This window comes from Ananas comosus, linkage group 13 (assembly GCF_001540865.1).
Source record: "Ananas comosus cultivar F153 linkage group 13, ASM154086v1, whole genome shotgun sequence".
NCBI classification, from domain to species: Eukaryota; Viridiplantae; Streptophyta; class Magnoliopsida; order Poales; family Bromeliaceae; genus Ananas; species Ananas comosus.
In genome coordinates, this window is record NC_033633.1 from 9337032 (window position 1) to 9357390 (window position 20359).

The 20359-nt window shown below is 37.1% G+C and overlaps 1 protein-coding gene across 1 annotated transcript; it reads right to left on the bottom strand.

Moving 5' to 3' along the window:
• Nucleotides 1001-20129, bottom strand: LOC109719513 (cytoplasmic 60S subunit biogenesis factor REI1 homolog 1-like). The gene is made up of 5 exons (XM_020246250.1): nucleotides 19757-20129; nucleotides 15899-16486; nucleotides 15649-15818; nucleotides 14219-14437; nucleotides 1001-1412 (listed from the first exon to the last, which is right to left on the bottom strand). Exons 1-5 carry the CDS (start codon nucleotides 19859-19861, stop codon nucleotides 1253-1255), a joined length of 1242 nt encoding a protein of 413 aa, XP_020101839.1. The 5' UTR covers nucleotides 19862-20129; the 3' UTR covers nucleotides 1001-1252.

Genomic DNA, 20359 nt, shown 5'->3' on the forward strand with positions numbered 1-20359 from the left:
CAATGAAAGTCTTGCTTCAATACATGGATGAACACCAAGAATATACTAGTAACCCCAAACATGTTTTCTATACCTTTCTACATACTAGTAACTCTAAACATATTTTCTATCATAAACTAAGCAAAATTTATAAAATGCATGAAATATATGTGTGTTACTGTGTACGCATCTTCTAAACACTAAAATCATAAATGCTTTATTTTTACAAATGCAACAAATAATGTAATATACCAGTTGAGTAAACCCTAAATAAAATGAATCAGCTAGTCGATGAGGAAATCCGCAGTACGCACAGAGGAACCCTAGCTGGAACCCTAAACCCTCAAAATATAAATTCTATATTAAATTTAAAATTAGAAATAAAAGATTATAGAAATTCAAAAATATCTCCTATTTGAGTAGAATCCTCTGTTCGATTGTGGCCGAATTAGCTCCGAAATCGTTCCCAATTTCGGACGCCCACGACTTAAAGAATGCGTCACAGGTACTGGGATGGACAGTGGAGCAGTTGAGACGCGACCTCCTACCAATGGAGAGAGGCGACGACAAGAGACACCTATAAGACGGCTTGGGACCGGAGCTTTTATCGACCACCTTCCCTGCCGAACACCGCCCGATAGAGTGATCTGCGAGCGAGCGAGCGAGCGAGAGAGAGAGAGAGATGAGAGCGAGAGGAAGAGACCTGTGCAGGAGAGAGTGGTGAGAGGTGTGCGGGACAGAGCGAGAAACAAAGAGAGAGCGAGAGAGAGAGATGGTGGAGAGATCGAGAGAGCGAGAGAAGACGACAGCTGTGGGTGTAGTAGTAGGTGAAAAAATAAAAGAGGGTGAGTTTAAAACCTACTGTGCAAAGTGATTAATATCAACCGTTGGATCTTTGGGTTGTAGGATTTACAACTCAAGCCTGTTGTCCAGTTAGCATTTTCCTATTAATTTTATACAATTGATTGCAAACATAAATTGAAATATAGTATAAAAACTAACACATGCAAAACAGGCGCAATGATTACCAAACAGAAAGATCACTGGTGCAATTTCTGTTATGTTATAAACAAGCAAACAAAACATAGTAGAGAAAAAAGAAAAAAGAGAAGGGAAAAGGGGGAAAATTAGAGAGCTACAGGCTTCAAATTTAACAAGCAAAGGTTCACAGTACTAAAGTCTCATAATAGCGAACAAAACACTACGTTTAGTTACTCTCTTGTTCTTCTTCCATATTTAGAAAATGTGGAACTTCAAAGGGCTCAAAGCAAGTCTAATATGGGACATTCTTTGGAAGGTTTCGAATGACGTTGCTCTTCATCCCAATCTTTGAGCGCATTGCCTCCACTCCGCTACGGTTCATCTCCTTAAGGACTTTCATTCTTATAATCGGTTCCTTCGATTGAACCGTCGCCAAACCCATACTTCGGTACCTGCAATTAGAAGTAAAATTCCTTTGAATTAAATAACGGTACCTGCACTTCAGAAGTTTTTTTTTTAAAAAATCATTTGAAGTAAATTAGGATCAGAAAATATGTTAAACTTAATTTTGTACTTTGACGAAGGTCCCCTTTACCTGAAACTTCGAGTTTGCTGCCACTACCAGGCAGATTTTATTAAAAACAAACTTACTTTAATCAATAAAAGCTGTTGACTAGGGGTGGCAATCTAGCTCGCTGTTCGCGAGCCAGCTCGTGTTCGGCTCGTTTATTAAACGTGAGAACACGATCGAGAATGCAGCGAATCGGCTCGCTCATTTAGTAAACGAGCCGAACACGAGCTGCATTTTTCGGCTCGTTTAATAAACAAGCTGAACAGCTCGTTTACGGGCCCAGCTCGCTCGTGTTCGGCTTGATAACAACCATCCGAACACAAGCAACTATTTCATATTTATATAATTTATTAAATTTATATTTTTACACCCCTATCGATGACCAGTCAGTTTTTCCTATTTTTGACACCAAATTTACTAGCTGTGCACCCAAAAACAGGTGTACACCTTACAATTTCTATCCTAGCCACATTTGAAGCAATAATAGCCCTTTCAAATTTTTAATATTATTAAACAAAAAACAGGTGTACCCATTTAAATTTTTAATATTATTAAACAAAAAAAGCTGACAAGACAAGGATGCAATAATAGCCCTTGGATGATAGGAAGTACAATTTACACAACCAAAACCCTTTTGGGGTGTACCGGTAGAGCATTGCTCTTTTGTCGCTGGCCACATTGTATTCCCACAACTTGGGATATAGGATGTGGACGCTGGACACGTCGCAGTACGGATACACAGGAATTTCAAAATCCTAGGTTAGAATATGAGATATGAAAATAACATTTTTACATATGAGGATAATATTTATATATTTATTAATTTAAAGCGTTAAATACTGGTGTACCCTTCTAAAGTTTAAAAATAAATTATGTATCCCTTCAAAATTTAAGTCGACTTATATATCTCTCCAAACTTCCAACACTTAACAAAAATACCCTTTCAATTAAATTTTTATCAATTTTCGTTAAATTTTCTTTAGCTTCTAATCCAACTGAAAATCATCTCCTACTAAATTACATCTCTCTTTTTCATCCGATTCCAAATTATTCTGCATTGAAAAGAGAACCTTTCGTGGAAATTTAACTTTCTTTGCTATTAGAAAAGCTGTTCTATACATCAAACGTTAAGGCTACAAAATAGATAAACTAATCAGCCTGCTCGGAACGAAAAGTAAAGAAGTTTTCTAAATGAAGAAAAGAAAAGAAAGAGAAGAGAGAGACGGAGAAGAGAGGAAACTAAGGGAAATTCAATGGAGATTAATGAAAATTTAAGCGGAAGGATATTTTTGTAAGGTATTAGAAGTTTAGAGGGGTATGCAAGTTGACTTAAAATTTGAAGCTATATATAAGTTATTTTCAAACTTTAGAAGCGCATGCTAGTACTCAACCCTGATAATCTGTTCATTATAGAATGAAGTTCAATATTGTAAACAAAAAGTGCCTGATTGAATCCCTACCCCCACCTCTGTGAGGACATGTTTGACATCTTTTTAAACGTTATCGTGTATATTTTAATTTTAAACTTGCCTATCTAATTTCAGCAAAAAATGATTTAAAATAAAATTTTTATGCAATTATTACTTTTCACTTAAAATGAATAGTAATCCGCATTTTTGGTTGTGACTGAAGAGAGAGGTGGGCTTCGAACACGAAGCGGACTCCGTTCCGAGCGATCCAATAGCTCATTTTCGATGGTCCGACTGTGCTGGAACTAATAGCGCTGACGGATTTTATGTTCAATGCACGATTTTCGAAACTATGAGGGCTTTTATTCCGCATTGTTCTTGCTTTTTAGAAGCGATTGGTGGTTCGCTTTGCATGAAAACTCGCGGATAGGGATCTTTCTGCGAGAGGAATGTAGTAGAGAGGGATTGAATCACGAATTTCGAGAGTTGGGGGACTTTGGAGTGATTATCCCGTATGAATAGTGGTTTTTGGATTAAAGGGTGGATTTGAGAATTTTGGAACCAAAAAAAAAAAAAAACCTAGATCACCCTTCTCCCTCCCCTTCCGGTCCACCTGAGGAGCTCCGCCGCCGTCGCCATGCCAGCTGCCGGAGGCTCCCTCCCTCTCTCTCTCTCTCTCTCTCTCTCTCTCTTTCTCTCTCTTTTTGGTGGTGTGAAGGGGGGATCCCGAGCACCCTTGCAACCGTGCCGCCGGCCACCGGGACCGCCACTGCCGTCCTCCCAAACTCCAGCGACCCACCCTTGGCACCCCCGTGCCCCACAAGAGCCACCGCCGCCATTGGTTTCTCCTCTCGAGTAACTCGGGCCGAGGTGACTCGAGCCCTCTCCTGCCGCGACCGCCAACCCTCAGTGCCGCCTTCCTCGACCTCAGGTAGCCCGCAGCCGCCAGCCCCTACCTCCCCCATTCGCCGCCATCGCCACAGGGGAACCCGAGCTCCAACCTCTTTATGTGCTGGTCGAGCTTCACGAACCGCCGCTGCCGCCGATCCCTGCTGCCGACTGAGAGGAGCACGAGGCTTCTCTCCCCCTCTGCGGCCGACCCCAACTGACGCACACCCCAGCAGGCCGGCGGCGGCCGGCCGGAGTCACTGTCCTCCCTACTTGGCAACCTAGGGCAACGTTTTGCCCCGTTCGCATTTTCCGACAATCCGAAGATCCCCGACCTCCACGAAAGTGAGCACGGCGATCCTCGTCGTCCGCTGAACACCATGCTCACCTCCATTGCAATCAACGAAGCTCCAGTGCATGCGTGGGACTGGACCGCTTCCAGTTTCTCGCTGTTTCGAAGCCGCCCGGCCGTCGATCGCGCTCCGAACAGCGAGCACGAGCATTATCTCGTCGAGACGAATCAAATCGGCTAGTTGGATGGATTCGCTGCGACGCGGATCAAGGTAACGAGATCAAAACTCGTGTTTATGTATTGTTTTAATTGTATTTAATGCTTTAGCGCGCCAATTGCAAATTGTATGCAATAGAGACCCCGTGCATAGCCTCGGACAGCGTACGATCACTGTTAGCGACCTCTCGACTGATCGTCGAAGGTCCGAGAGCCGTCGCGGAGTGGAAACGGGGTCCCACGACGTCGTTTGGCGGAAATTCGCCAATCGGACGCAGTTTATGCTGCGGTTTTCACATGTTGGCCATTCAAATGCCCTTGAGACCGCGCCAAGCCTTGTTGGCTGATTGCTACCGCCACCTTCGAAGTCCGAAGGCAGTAGATAAGCGGCGGATGGGTCTCGATGCGTTTTCCAGCGAAATCACCAGTAGAACGCAATTTTGCGTCGTGATGAGTTTTCGGCTGCATGAGTGCATGGTCACCCCGAAAATCATCGCCTAGCCTCGTTGGCTCACCGCCGGGGTCGCCTCGTGTGTTCGGAGGCAACAGACAGGCGGCGGAGGCTTCCGGTGCCAAAGTGGATACTTTCGGAAGCCCGATAGTAATCGGTTGATCAGCGACAATCGAGTTGACTTGGAGACTTGTGTTTGTTGTCCAAACATCCAAATAGGTGTGTTTTGGGACAGCAGGTGACTTGCAGTGTGAGTCGGTGTGTTTTGGGACGTTTCGTGGGTCTCGAGGGCATCCCGGTGCGTTTTCGGGATTCCTGGCGAGTTTGGGAATCGGTTTTGGGAAACCGATCCCGCAGGTGGTCTTGGTTTCATGAGTGATGTCTTTGAATCAGTTGGTTTGGTTTCTGACTCGGTGGACCTGTCGTAGGTCCAGTCGACGATTCTACACACCGCGGGAGCTAGGTGCAGCTGCAACACAGGTGGGTACTTCGATTCAAAGTCAATTCAGTGGTGTACGCTCGGTGATGTTCCTTCCACCCTTTCCTCTTACTTCTTGCATATATCTTATACTTGAACCTTACACCACATGACTTCGACTCTAGCTCTACTTAGCATACTCCTTCCTCTCTTGTTTGTCATGACATAGAAGTAGAGCGGTAGAGGTTGCCTAGAATTTTTTTTTATAAATAATCCTACTGATTTTTATAATTACAAAAAGTCTTTTAAACAAAATAATTGTAAAAATAGACCTCTAATATATCAAATTGAGTTTTTTAAAAAATAAATAATATAGGCGGTGAATGAATCACCGTATTTAAATGCGGTGAACCATTCACCGCTTTCATAACTCCTCATAATATTGTTACAGAGACATAAAAGAGGGAAGAAAGCGGTAAATAGTTTACCGCTTTTAAAAGCGGTAAACCATTCACCGCTTTTATAGGATGGTAAAATTTTAACGAATGCGGTGAATCATTCGCCGCTTTCACTAATATTTTTCTCTCTCTATCATAAGACTATTTACAAATAAAAATTTAGTGGATCCAATTTTAAAATAAAAATTTGGAAGAGAACTACTCTAAAATCTCCAGTTGCCTATACATGACTGTATACATCATTGTTGACCTAAATGGTCGGTTCTTGTGCATACCCCATTATTGACTTGAGTGATCGGTTCTCTCGGACACGTCGTCGTTAACCTGAGTAGTCGATTCCCGTGAATACATCCTAGTTGACCAGAGTGGTCAATTCCCTTATACTATTGTCATTGTTGACCTCGTACTTTCTTGTTGACCTGAATAGTCGGTACTTTGCATACACTTGAGAAGATGTTGAGTTGTTCTATCTTAGTTGACCTGAGTGGTCTATACATGCATACACTTAAGAGGATGTTGAGTTGTTCCATCCTACGTGACCTGAGTGGTCGTACTCGTGTTCCCTTACAGTTTGATAACCTATTAGTCGGTATGCCCTAAGGGGCGAAGATTGTCCGCTATTCACTGACGGTTGGCCATTGATCGTATTCGCATTGATCGCCACAGCTAGACAGCATTTCATGAACACCAGCGGTATGATCCACCGCAGGAGGGTGTTCATTTTCGGAAAAGTGGTTGGTCACCAATCCGTGAGCTCAGCGGTCATTTGCTAGGATTATATGCCAGATAGAGCGATTATGGTTTGCCTGAGGTCCTTAGACCGACACGGCGGTATAGATTGGGTATACTTGTGCTATCGGTTGCAATTGATGCGTGGTCATTTCTCTATCTCCCTTTGCAATAGCGGTTATTCATATCATTATTACGATTGTTTTCAGTTCAGTTATCATTGCTACTGCAGTAGGTTGACTATTGACTATAGTTAGTCGTTGCTTTATTATCTCATTTTGTAGTAGTAGTTTTCTTGGTGATTATCAATGGATGTTATTCATTGTTATCTTCTTTGATTTACTTGTTACGACTGCTGTTTACCCCTCCATCTGCTAGTGGGTACAGCTTGCTTTCGTCAGCTTGCGATACCCACTGGGAGAGGGAGACTTGTTACATGTTCTCACCCCCACTTTTTCAGGTGACGCAGGTGGGATTGGTCGGGACGCAACGTGAGGCCGTAGCTAGTGGTCCGTCATAGAGGTCTCGATTTACGGTATACCTTTTTGATTACTTCATACATAATATCAGATAGATATTAGTGGATAGTATAGATCTTACCCTATACTGTTTGTTAGATATCTACTTGTGGTTCAATTGGTGGTTTATACTTGCGGTTTTGGATGATGTATGTATGAGTTTTGGATACTCATGGTTTTGAAATACTCGAGGTTTTTGGACACTTATGGCTTTGGATTCAGATTTCAGAATGTGGTTTTCTGCCCCTCGTGGTGGTGTTTTCAAAATAATGGTTTCCGTGTGGAAAACGTGTTTAAATGGTTTTTCCGAGGTTTTTCGCAAAAATTAGAATTTCAAAGTGAAGCCTTCGCGTGGGCGGCGCTTTCAACTAGTAGGAAAGAATGTGAAATTGATGTGGAATAGTTGTGACTAAGGACGGCTAGCTGTATGATGTGAAATGATAATCTTTGTGATTCGTGATTGTTGTTTGTGTGAGTGGAGGTCGTGGTTGATAATTATGTGCCACGCCGTGCAAATACAGGGGAGACTCTATTCGTTTGTTTCAAAAAGTTTCTATATTTGTGATAGGTCTGTTGCACCTTTGGGGGGTCAAGGTTTCAAAACAAAAGGGGCAGTTTTCTACCGACTCTGATTTATAAAGATAGGCCGATTTCAAATTGGTTTTCAAAAAGGAACCCCGGGGCGTGACAACCTCCGTCTATCTAGATAATATGGACTCAACTTTCATTGCAAAAAGCTCCAAATTGACAATCAATATAGTTAAATACGAATTAGAGTATTTGGAGTGTCTAGCAATCTGGTAGCCAAGAAAACAAGATGATGACTTTGTTTGAATCCGAAAAAAATAAAACTGATGACCCTGTGTAAATCATTAAAAAATAAAAATATGGAAGAAAATGCTATGAACGTGAAAGATAAGGGAAGGGGAGGATTAAGAAGCTCAATATACTTATTAATTGTACATCGTCATAAAAGAAAAAGGAATTATCTTGAAAAGAACAAAGATTTACGGCTTGCTCGACTAATTGATGGTTTGCATCACTAATGTCCAATAGCGGTTGATCAAGTGTTGTCTGAATAACATTGTTAGAAGACCAACAAAAGCAAAAGCTCTGGACTGGGGATGAAGTTCATACTTTATAATATTATTTTAGCATTGAGTTGCAGAAGCTAACAAACTTCTTCATTCAACACTTGCGTAATTTTCAACAGCTTTTTGCTGGGTGCATCAAAGGGTCAAAAAATTAATAGCCAAAATTGCGAAAACCTACAAAAGTAGAGGATAGAAATTTTTTTTTAAGGGTTAATTTTATTTACTCTCTGAAGTTTGGGTCAGATGCCAATTTAGTCCCTAAACTTTCAAAATTTGCGATTACGGCTCTATAGTTTAGTAGATGTAACAATCAAGTCCTTTTCCTAAACTTTCAAAACTTGCGATTAAGGATCTATACTTTAGTAAATGGAACAATCAAAGTCCTTTTATTCCTTTTATTTGTAAAATTATATTAAGATTACACACCATCGCCCTCATGAATATCACATGTTGCCCACATAATTATGTATAAATCCTATCCAAAAAATTCATATACAAGGTAGTAAATAGCATGTAGCAAGTACCTACGTTTGGAGGTTATCAAAGTGCATGGCAGTTTAATACCCTAAATTCTAAAAGAAGAGGAAAAGAAAGCAAAAGGAAAATAGAGGAAGAGAGTTTTGGCTTGAGAGTGTGAGGTTCCGGAACATGACTGTCAAGTTCCGAAACCTGAGCAAGGAAACAATGGATATGGGGTTCGATTTCTGCGGAACCTATTGTTTGGTTCCAGAACATAGCTTGGTTCCTAAACATAAAAATCACGCTCCTAAAAGTACGCAGGAAAGGCTATGATAAGTATTGCTGGGGGGTGTGATTGCATTTGTACACCTCCCCTCCTTGTAAAACCATTAAGAGAACCCTAACCCGTTTCTCTCTCTATTTTGTTCTCCCCTCTCTCTTACATGTTAGATGTATGCCCTCGAAGCCAACTAGGCTGACACATATATTCTTTCTAGAACATAAATTTGTATTTGACTTTAAAATATTATAAATATATTTGGGTTCTTATTTCCATTCATGTTGTGTATGTGTCTATGAATCGTCCAAGGAATTAATAAGATGATGACATATATTCTCAAGAGTTGAGAATTTGAGACTTGTGTCATTGGTGGTTAATTCCTAAATGCTCCCGATCAATGGATCATCGCGGGGACGGTGATTGATCCGGTGAGATTGGTGCATAGGTCGCTACCCTTTTTGGGTAGACGGGTCTCGAGTCGACAGTGTGGGGACACTGAAGCAAATATGCAGGTGGTTGTTAGAGAACAAGGGTACCGAGTGTGACCAACGCGAGAAGTCACTTGGATGTCTACTCACTCGTCAGTGACTTACTCAATGTTGCAGTAGTGTGACTGGTCCTTTGACCTGCGGTGCCTCGGCTATTCACAATGAGGTTACTGTAGTTTGACTATACATACACTTGGTCCCTAGCCATTCGGGTCCTTGTGGTGCATGTTGGCTGCAGTAGGTTCATTGTAGGAATAGGGTGTGCAATTAGATGGAATCTATCTCCCTTGGTAGATAGGGGTGTTAATCCTATGTGATTTATGAGACCGAGTTTAGAAAACCTTGGCCAAGGCAGAGTTAATAGCGGAAAAGGGTTTCCGATATTAGAAACTCGAGTCGAATAAATTTAACATATGACAAACGATGGGGTTTGACGAGTTATTCCATAACCTCCGCCTAGTCGGGACTCATGATAGAAGGATTGTATCAACGGTAACTGCACAAGGAGGTTCAGTATTCCATTCTACTGGAATGCCACTACATGCTGCTAAGCGTCACTGGTGGATTGTGAGACTCGTGAGAATTATCTAGATGATCGATAATTCTCATTGGGCTGAGTTGGAATTGTTCCGATCCACTGAAAGGAGTTTCAGTGATATTGTTGATAGTGATCAAAATATATCTCACTACCAGATAGAATAGAACCTATGGGGTCATACACATAAGAGGTTGTGATTGATCGGATAGCTAGATCGCGATTATTGAATCGCCGGAGGACCTAATTGTCAATATGTTGATAATTGGACTAATTTGTAATTGTTACAAATTAGTGGTATTAAAGTGTAAATGTTACAAGAGAGGACTTACTAATAGTTAGTGTGGACGTTTTGTGGATTAGGGACATTGCGTTCGTGGATTCGAACGTGGGCGTGGACTAGCCGTTGGTGTGCGCGAGATCTAAAGAAGATAAAAAAAGAGGTTTGAGTACGTGGATTAGTAATCACCTTATCATCTTTTTTACTCTTAGTGGATTGTTATCGCGTATTGGTCCCGTGAGTCAGTAATCACTTTGTTATCTTTTATTTGTTGCATCGAGTTGGTTATTTTTATTGTTTACACCTATTCATCCCCCTCTAAATGATTGATAGTATCTAGATAGATCCTTGGGATCCCCATAACTAACAATTCTAATAGAACAATTTCTTAATCTTTTAGGTATCTTTTGGTTCGGGGATAAGCAAAAAGCGGCTATTCCAGGAATAGGTATAAATTGAGGTATAAGCAGGGATTAAATCAATTTTGCGTTTGGATGAAAATTGGGTTATTCCTGGGAATAAAAAAAATAGCGTTTGGTTAGGTAAGATGGAATAAGAAGAATAGTGGGTTTTTATAAATAAAAAATAACGCATTACCCTTTTATTATATTTGAATTCGAATTTTTAAAATTTTAAATTTATATTTTTTAATTTAAAATTTTAACTTTAGCAATTTAAATTATTTAAATTTATAATCTTTTATATTTCAAAACTTTAATTTTATTATCAAATTTAAATTTGAAATATATTAAATTATATTAAATTTTATATTTAAATTTTATACTTTAATTTTGAGATTATAAATTATAAATTTTAAAAATTTAAATTTTTAATTTTTAAAATTTTAAAATAAGAATAGGGATGGGAACAATTAATAAAAACTATTTATTATAATAAATTTATAATTTTTTTAAAATTCTAATTAAACTTAAATTTAATAAAAAATTTATTATAATATTTAAATATAAATAATATATATTAATATAGTACAATTAATAATTTTATAATAAAAATAATGTATTATAATATATAACATATTATATTTATAATTTTGTTTTAATTCAATTTATAATTTTAATTAAGTATGAAATTAAGCATTGGAATAGTACTATTCCCCCAAAATGGTGGAATAGCAAATCCCTTACTATTCCGGAATAACTGGGAATAGCAAGGTTTGACCGGAATAAAATATCCCGGTGAAACATCAGCCCGTTTGGCGGAATAGCGNAATAGCGGAAAAGGGTTTCCGATATTAGAAACTCGAGTCGAATAAATTTAACATATGACAAACGATGGGGTTTGACGAGTTATTCCATAACCTCCGCCTAGTCGGGACTCATGATAGAAGGATTGTATCAACGGTAACTGCACAAGGAGGTTCAGTATTCCATTCTACTGGAATGCCACTACATGCTGCTAAGCGTCACTGGTGGATTGTGAGACTCGTGAGAATTATCTAGATGATCGATAATTCTCATTGGGCTGAGTTGGAATTGTTCCGATCCACTGAAAGGAGTTTCAGTGATATTGTTGATAGTGATCAAAATATATCTCACTACCAGATAGAATAGAACCTATGGGGTCATACACATAAGAGGTTGTGATTGATCGGATAGCTAGATCGCGATTATTGAATCGCCGGAGGACCTAATTGTCAATATGTTGATAATTGGACTAATTTGTAATTGTTACAAATTAGTGGTATTAAAGTGTAAATGTTACAAGAGAGGACTTACTAATAGTTAGTGTGGACGTTTTGTGGATTAGGGACATTGCGTTCGTGGATTCGAACGTGGGCGTGGACTAGCCGTTGGTGTGCGCGAGATCTAAAGAAGATAAAAAAAGAGGTTTGAGTACGTGGATTAGTAATCACCTTATCATCTTTTTTACTCTTAGTGGATTGTTATCGCGTATTGGTCCCGTGAGTCAGTAATCACTTTGTTATCTTTTATTTGTTGCATCGAGTTGGTTATTTTTATTGTTTACACCTATTCATCCCCCTCTAAATGATTGATAGTATCTAGATAGATCCTTGGGATCCCCATAACTAACAATTCTAATAGAACAATTTCTTAATCTTTTAGGTATCTTTTGGTTCGGGGATAAGCAAAAAGCGGCTATTCCAGGAATAGGTATAAATTGAGGTATAAGCAGGGATTAAATCAATTTTGCGTTTGGATGAAAATTGGGTTATTCCTGGGAATAAAAAAAATAGCGTTTGGTTAGGTAAGATGGAATAAGAAGAATAGTGGGTTTTTATAAATAAAAAATAACGCATTACCCTTTTATTATATTTGAATTCGAATTTTTAAAATTTTAAATTTATATTTTTTAATTTAAAATTTTAACTTTGAAATTTCAAAATTTGAAATTAAAATTTGAAATTTAAAATCTTAAATTTTAAATTCAAAATTTTAAATTTTAAATTTAAGATCAAATTTAAATTTGAAAATATAAAATATCAAATTTTAAATTTCAAAATTTTAAAATATCAAAATTTAAATTTTATAATTTAAACTTATAAACTTTAATTTTGAGATTATAAATTATAAATTTTAAAAATGTAAATTTTTAATTTTTAAATTTTTAAAATAAAAATAGGGGTGGGAACAATTAATAAAAATAATTTATTATAATAAATTTATAAATTTTTTTAAAATTCAACTTAAACTTAAATTTAATAAAAAAAATTTATTATAATACTTGAATAAAATTTATTATAATATTTAAATATAAATAATATATATTAATATAGTACAATTAATAATTTTATAATAAAAATAATGTATTATAATATATAACATATTATATTTATAATTTTGTTTTAATTCAATTTATAATTTTAATTAAGTATGAAATTAAGCATTGGAATAGTACTATTCCCCCAAAATGGTGGAATAGCAAATCCCTTACTATTCCGGAATAACTGGGAATAGCAAGGTTTGACCGGAATAAAATATCCCGGTGAAACATCAGCCCGTTTGGCGGAATAGCGGGGATAACTTTCGTTATCCCCACTTATTCCCCCAACCAAACGGGACCTTAGTGATTTTAGGCCTTACCGACCTATCAAATTTTTAGAAAAGCTTGGGGCCTGATATGGACCAACTTTTGTCCCGCTATAGCTGCCACTACGAGCGCCATAGCAGTTGCTAAGATTCTAGTCCACTATATTCTATTTTTTATGGCATAACATAGTGTATACCCTCTCAAACTGCTATAACCCTGCAACAGCGACCATAGTGACTGCTAGTTAGAACACTAATAATATATTTTCCATGAAGGATATTTTGAGTATAAAAAAGCCTTTCATGTCAGACATGTCAAATCATTAGATGATGTTTAATGTTTAAAAATAGTTTAATCCTCTAAACAATGACAAATGTTGTTCAATTTTGAGACACTTTGATAATTATATAGACAACGTTGCTTTGGATGCTCTCTCATAAAAAATAGGTTAATAGAACCAACCCCTAATATTGATCATATAGTAACACTGCTAAAATCGTCATATACCTAATGATCACATAGTCACAAAATTGACAAGTTTAATAACCGATATAAGTTATTTGTGTTTAGCATTGTGGAAGAACCCAAATTAGTTGAATTTGTCAAAAAAAAAAAAAACCTATTTTTGTCTATATCAAGATCAAAACTTTGATCTTAATATGAAACTCTACCTCTAAATATTTATAGTTATTCAATTTTCACTATTCATTTTGTATTTCACTTAATGCACTTGACAACAATATTCAAAAATTATAAATTTTAGAAGCTCCAAATATACTAGATCATGTTTAGTAGCATATATCATCAATTCGGCCACCTAGCATAGAAAATAAAGAAATAATACTATCATAACAAATGAAGAAATTAGTCGAAATTCATGTAATTTCCCTAGAAGAAGATTTCCAGCTACTAAGACGACAATCACTGACTGACAAGAATGTAGCAAGTGGTCATATTTATCAATGAAAAAAATTCATGCAAGACAAACATAATAAACCATTTTTTGCAACCAATCAACAATTGTTGAATAAGGCTGAATACGACCAATCAACAATTGTTGAATAAGGCTGAATACGATAAACCTATTTTGCATTTAAACAGTGACCAACTAACAACACTTAGAACCCAATAAAATGAATAATGAAGGATGAAGTTTCACATACCTTGAGGCCAATGAGACTGCCAAAGCAACATCCCTTGGAAGAGAAGGTCGTGGTTTCTGACGGTAGTAGCGGAGAAATTCCCGAGAGCCAAGAGTTCTAACAAGTGTACCGTTCTCTGTCTTATGAGTGATTACAAGCTCTGAGCCACCACTTCCCAATTCTATGCTGTTAGCCATGTCATTCGCAGCCACCAGCTGCTTACCATCGGCATCAATGTAACTATAAAGAATGAATCATAAAACTCATCACTACTGTCCGCATTTTGTAAAAGCAGTGAAGGAAGAGATGTGCAATAATATATAGATTCAGAACCAAAAAGAAGCTTACAAGGAAAATATATACAGCATCACAGAAAATTATATAAAATGCAATTCAGTAAAAAGACAAGAAGCAGCATAGGGAAAAAGAAAAAAAAAAAAGCAATTCAAGGTTTTTTACCACCAGTAACATGTAGAAGAATCAGTTGAAGCAAAGAGGTTTAACAAGGTCCACGAAATCCTACAGAACAATACAATACCAGCTACACCTGAAAAACTAAATTCTTCTCTTGTTACCAGGAATAACTCATGTACGAGTTAACTTGAAGTTTCAAAAAGTCATGTTGTTCTTCATGGTACAGAAAGGACACCCTCTCAACAAATTAAGAAAGTAGGAATTAGCTAGTCGAGCCTTGAGGAGCCTCTGTGATGAAACTTTTTAATTGCCAGAAAAAGAGTGACCGTGCAGGTAATGGCCAATGTACCTTGCTCTCCTACTCCCATTGCCTGCTTGCTACTGCTGTGCAGAGTGCAAAGCAACAACACCATATATCATTTTGACTGATACCGTATTGCAATTGCTGAAAACTTAAAGGAAAGTAGGAAACAAATGTTGATTCGAAATAACAAAAGAAATAAATAAATATTTAGCAGAAAAATACTTGATGTTACTTGATGTGGAGATTCATTAGATAACTAATCTTGTCTAACCATCTTTCATCCTATCAAATTCGCTTAAAGTTCATGAAGAGCTCAGATGGGGCAAGATCCCTCGGGCAGACATCTAGATAAATGAGGTTATATAGTTTGCAAAATGAAAATTATGAAGCCACCTCTGCTAAATGGCAGCAAAATAGAAGCAACATGACGAAGTACCAATGAAGTAAATGTTATTTGCACGAGTCAAGGTAATTTTACAAGCCTTCACACATTAGGATTGTTGTACTCCAAAAAAATCAGTTAACAAAATGATAAACTGATCAATTTAAAAGTATCTTTCTCATACCTCTGAGCTAGGTAGATTCAAAAAAGTCAAAAATAGGAAGAAGCAAGTAAAAGGATGCAAGTAAACTTACTAACCAGTCAGGAATCTGTAATAGTTCTAACACTTTCAAAGAAGGAATAATGAAGAAAGACATTCAGATGATATTATAGAAGAAGTAAAGAAAAGACCTGCAGCTATAGTCATAGAACTCTTCCAAGTCAGCATCTTCATCATCACCACCATCTCCATAACGTAATTTACAGTGACTTTTTGCAGCCATGTGTTTCCTTACTGCCTCCAGGCTTTGAAAAGGATGGCATCTCTCATTGCAATACAAGCATGTGAAATCTCTCTTAACCTGTAAAAGGTGATTAAATAGATGATGTAACTATTGAAATAATCTCAATGCAACTTCTTTCACGCCATAACAGAAAGTACCTTTAGACCAACATATGTAAGAAGTCCTCGGGGATACTTCAAATACTCAATATCAGGTATGAAAAATCCGTGCTTCTTATGCATGTGGACCATGCAATTTTCTATATTGTCATGTTTCAAGTCACACATAAAACAACATGAAGGATCTAATTTTTCAATTTCATCCATGTCACCATCAGCATTAGAAGCATGTTCATCCACATGTAGATTTGACAAAGATTCATAGACCATATCAACCTCTTCATCTGGGTCGACTTCCACCCATTCATCCTCATTTTCTTCACTTTCTCGATAGTCCTCTCTTACTAGTAGGGCCTTAGTCAATAAAGCTGACTTATTAGGAACGCAATCTATAAGTGGTTTAATAACTGTAATTCCTGCAGTGGAGGCAGTAGATTCCTGTGAAGCTTTCATAACATGAGCTCGTGATTTCATGTGCTGGGCATGAGCCTTGGAACTCCTATACTCCTTGCCACAAAGAGCACAGCTGTACAGCATAGGGGTAGGACTAAACTTGTTCCTCTCTTCTGCTAAGGCTAACTGCCTAGCCTGGAACAATGCTTCTGTGACACCAGGAACTCCCGCCACCTAACAAAAAAGAACAGATACTATGTAGCGAAATGAACAAGATTTCCATAAGGAAGAAGGCAAACAATCCATACCAAAGGATTTCATCTACCAGTGCACAGAAACAGGAAACAAGTTTCATATTCCATTTGACGTGAGAAACTAAATTGATGGCATACATAAAACTTTTATATATTAACAAAATAAGACCAATTATTTCACAAACTAGTATGTACCATGAATTACCGACAATTACTCCAAGTTACATTTCCAATAGGACGGAGGACAAAAGAATAAGAATTTCCATGGCCGGTTGTATAATTTTGTTGAAATCATAAATTCTCTTAAAAAATTCTCAAAAAAGCCAAAGAATAATTTTGCGAGTGATAACCAATTCGCTAGGCAGATATCACTCTAGAATGAAGGAAAAAAAAAACAAGAAACCGCCGCTAAATGTTTTTCCTTGGCCATCATATTAAAAGGTTAAATAGAATATGCAAATTAATATCTGATTCTGCATCAACCAAAAATCTTGTGGGTATATAAATATGTTTTCTTGCTTGGCTTGGAATTTATGAGATAATATATCTAAACTCAAGTGTATGCTCATATCAAAATTCATTACAGAATTCAACAACATAGTTAAAGAAGAAAACAAACAAAAAGTAACATAAGAAAAAAAAAAAAAAAAAAAAAAAAAAAAAAAAAAAAAAAAAAAAAAAAAAAAAAAACCTTTTACTAGAAGAAGCTGAATCCTTTCACTCTTTTGGTTCAAGTTGGGAGAAACGTGTAACATTTTTCTCTGCAGTAGTAGCAAGCTACCGTTTGGACAGAATTAGCATTCAACCTGGTGTCAAAGGCTAGGACTAGCCTATGCTATTTATTTACTACCAACTCTTCGGGCTGTCAGCAAACTAGAAAAAGAATGGATAAAATAAAGTAGAAAATTCAAGCGAAACTTCAATTCGTTTCTTTATCAAATAATCTATTCTTAACTAGAAAAGATTCTTTCAACAAATTCTGGCATTGGCTACTATATAAGATCTGTTAAAAGATTGTCTACTTGGATTATGAGCTTATTACGCATACGCTTGACAGATAAGAGATAACTAAGTTATTTTGCACTGCTAGTCCCCAAATTTAACGTCAAGTTTCATTTTGGTCCTCAATCTTTTCATTTTGACATTCAAGACCTAAAAAGTTAATTCTCGCACCTAGTTCAAAAAAATACCCATACACCACAAATACATCGATTTTTTATCCATCTTGTATTCTCATTCAACAGTTTAATTTTTATAGGAAAAGGTTGCAACTCGATGGATGGTAGTGTTGACATATAAGCTGAAAAAGAATCCAAGTCAGTAAATCTATGGTATATATAGATGTACAGATGCACTGGGTTTAGGCAATAATTTGCCCTATAACAGAAAATATAGACGACGATTAAAGTGAAACTCTTTTAAAATTTTAGAGACTGCCAATGTTGAACACGAAAGTTTGAGGATGAAAATGAAACTTGGCTGAAAGTTCTGGGACTTGCAGTGCAATGTAACAATAAGTTATTCAACATAAAATTAGATTAGTTGGTTTATATTATCGCATTTGTTACAGTTTCCTACGATATGGGACTCATTCACATTTCATTAGGGATTAGGGATTAGATAAAATACAACTGTGAATCATCTGCCATATAGATATATAATAGCTTAACTATACTAGCTTTAGTACTTCCACCCAGTTGTCACAGAGAGGTATGCAGGGCTCGTACATCAATGTTCTAGGCATACAAGCAGCAGATATTATCGCATTCATTACAGTTTCCTACGATATGGGACGCGTTCACATTTAATTAGGGATTAGGGATTAGATAAGATATAACTGTGAATCATCTGCCATATAGATATATAATAGCTTAACTACACTAGCTTTAGAACTTCTACCCAGTTGTCACAGAGAGGTATGCAGGGCTCGTACATCAATGTTCTAGGCTTTCAAGCAGCAGCAGTCAAGCAGAACAGGGGGAAATAAATTTCCATTTGTAGCAAACAAAAAGAAAGTCCCCAAAAAAGAAAGTTTACATAGAAAATCAATATGTCACGAAATCAATGTATAAATCTATTCACCTCCTTACATGATTACGTCTCAATTAAAATTAAAAATATTCTCCTAAGCTTCAAGAAACTAATTAATCTGTAAAACAATAACTCAATTGCCCCAATATCATACATCCAAAAACTGCCGACATATTAGTTCAATTGAAAGAATATGCAGACACATCCAACTCAAGCCATACAGATTTAACAAGTACCAACTTAAACTTTTTTTTATATGGATAGTAATCCATAGCACAATATCGAGCAGCAGATCACAAAAATCTCTTATTTATTCAACAAATCATCCATACTCAAGAAAATAAGCCATCACCAGAGAAAGAAATATTGTAACATCAGCAGATCCGAGCGCACCAAAACCATAAATTTGGGAACGAAAACGAGCGAACCACCACAAAAACAACCTAAATCCAAATCTCGCCCAGAAAATTCCTAATTTGATCGATCATGGCCAAGACAACAACAATGCCAATATCTGCACCGGATACTAAACCCTAGGGGCACGTTCGGTTCAAAGTAGGAATAAAAATCGGAATGGAAACGGGAATAGACAGGAATCGAGAACAGAATGACGAAAACTCCTAATTTGTTTGGTTCATAAAAGAAATCAGTATCGAAGTCATATTTCATTGAATAATTTAAATTTTAATTAAAATTTAAGTTTACCATCCAAATTTGTACTCAAATTTGAACTCACAAGTTGGAATTAAATTTAATTACAATTCAAATTTAAATTTAAAGTCAAAATTTACAATGCCAAACTAATATTAGAATTTAAATTTGAACTTTAAAACTAAATTTTGAGCCTATAATTCAGATTCAAATTTAAAATTTAAAATTATAATTTATTCCAAAATAAAAAATATATATGTTAATATTTGAATTCAAATAATTGTTAGTAAAAAAAAAAAAAAAATCTTTTCTCAAACCCTTCCGGTATTAAAGTTGATTCCGATGTTTATGGTGGGAATTATTTGGGGATTGAATTTCTTCCGGAATGAAAATCAAAATTTTAATTTCTTAAACTAAACACCAACAATAGGAATGGATCACTTTGATCGCCACTTCAACCCTCAAATCCATCCAACCAAGCATGCCCTAAACGTTTTCGGATCAGGAGGGGAGGGGAAAACGGAATAAAAGAAAAGAAAAAAGGTGGAGGATCGAAGCATATACATACCTTCCTCTTGAGATTGTAGCGGTGCCATTCTGATCTGTAGTGGAGCTTCTGCTCCCCCTCGTCCTCGAACTCCTTGTTGCACGCGTTGCACGTGAGAACCGGCATCTTCTCCTCCTCCTCCTCCTCCTCCTCCTCCTCCAGAACTCCCCTCTATCTAAAACCCTCGTTTCTCTCCCTTCTCTTCTACTCGATTTGATTCGCTCCGCTTTCTCGAACAACGTTGCGGAGCGTCGAGCGCTGCGGCGGAGAGGAATCCTGAAGCGAAATTCCCATTTTATATGGAGAGCGTCGGGAGCCGATCAGTCTTACGCGTGCGCTTGCGCGATCGCACGGTCAACAAGCCCACCGCCTTCATGGGTTGGGTTATCTGATTATTATGCCCAGAACAGACTTTCTTTCTTTCTACGCACCCGTCAGTCAGACAAGTCCCCTAACGGGCCCTCCCGATTTCGCATGTCATTGCCAGATCTACCTTCCAAATCCAAATTGGACTATAATCTTATGGCTTCATTCAATTTTATTTTTTAAAATCTTATTTTTTAACTACAAATTTTTAAAAAGATAGTAAATTTAAAATTCTTGGATAAAGAGTTGTATAACACT

Coding starts and splice junctions, on each gene's coding strand:
- LOC109719513 (XM_020246250.1), bottom strand. CDS start 19,861: ATGCCGGTTCTCACGTGCAACGCGTGCAACAAGGAGTTCGAGGACGAG. Junction 14,438..15,648: donor TTCTATGACTATAGCTGCAG/GTCTTTTCTTTA, acceptor CATTCTTTATAG/TTACATTGATGCCGATGGTA. Junction 1,413..14,218: donor GCAGTCTCATTGGCCTCAAG/GTATGTGAAACT, acceptor TTCTAATTGCAG/GTACCGAAGTATGGGTTTGG.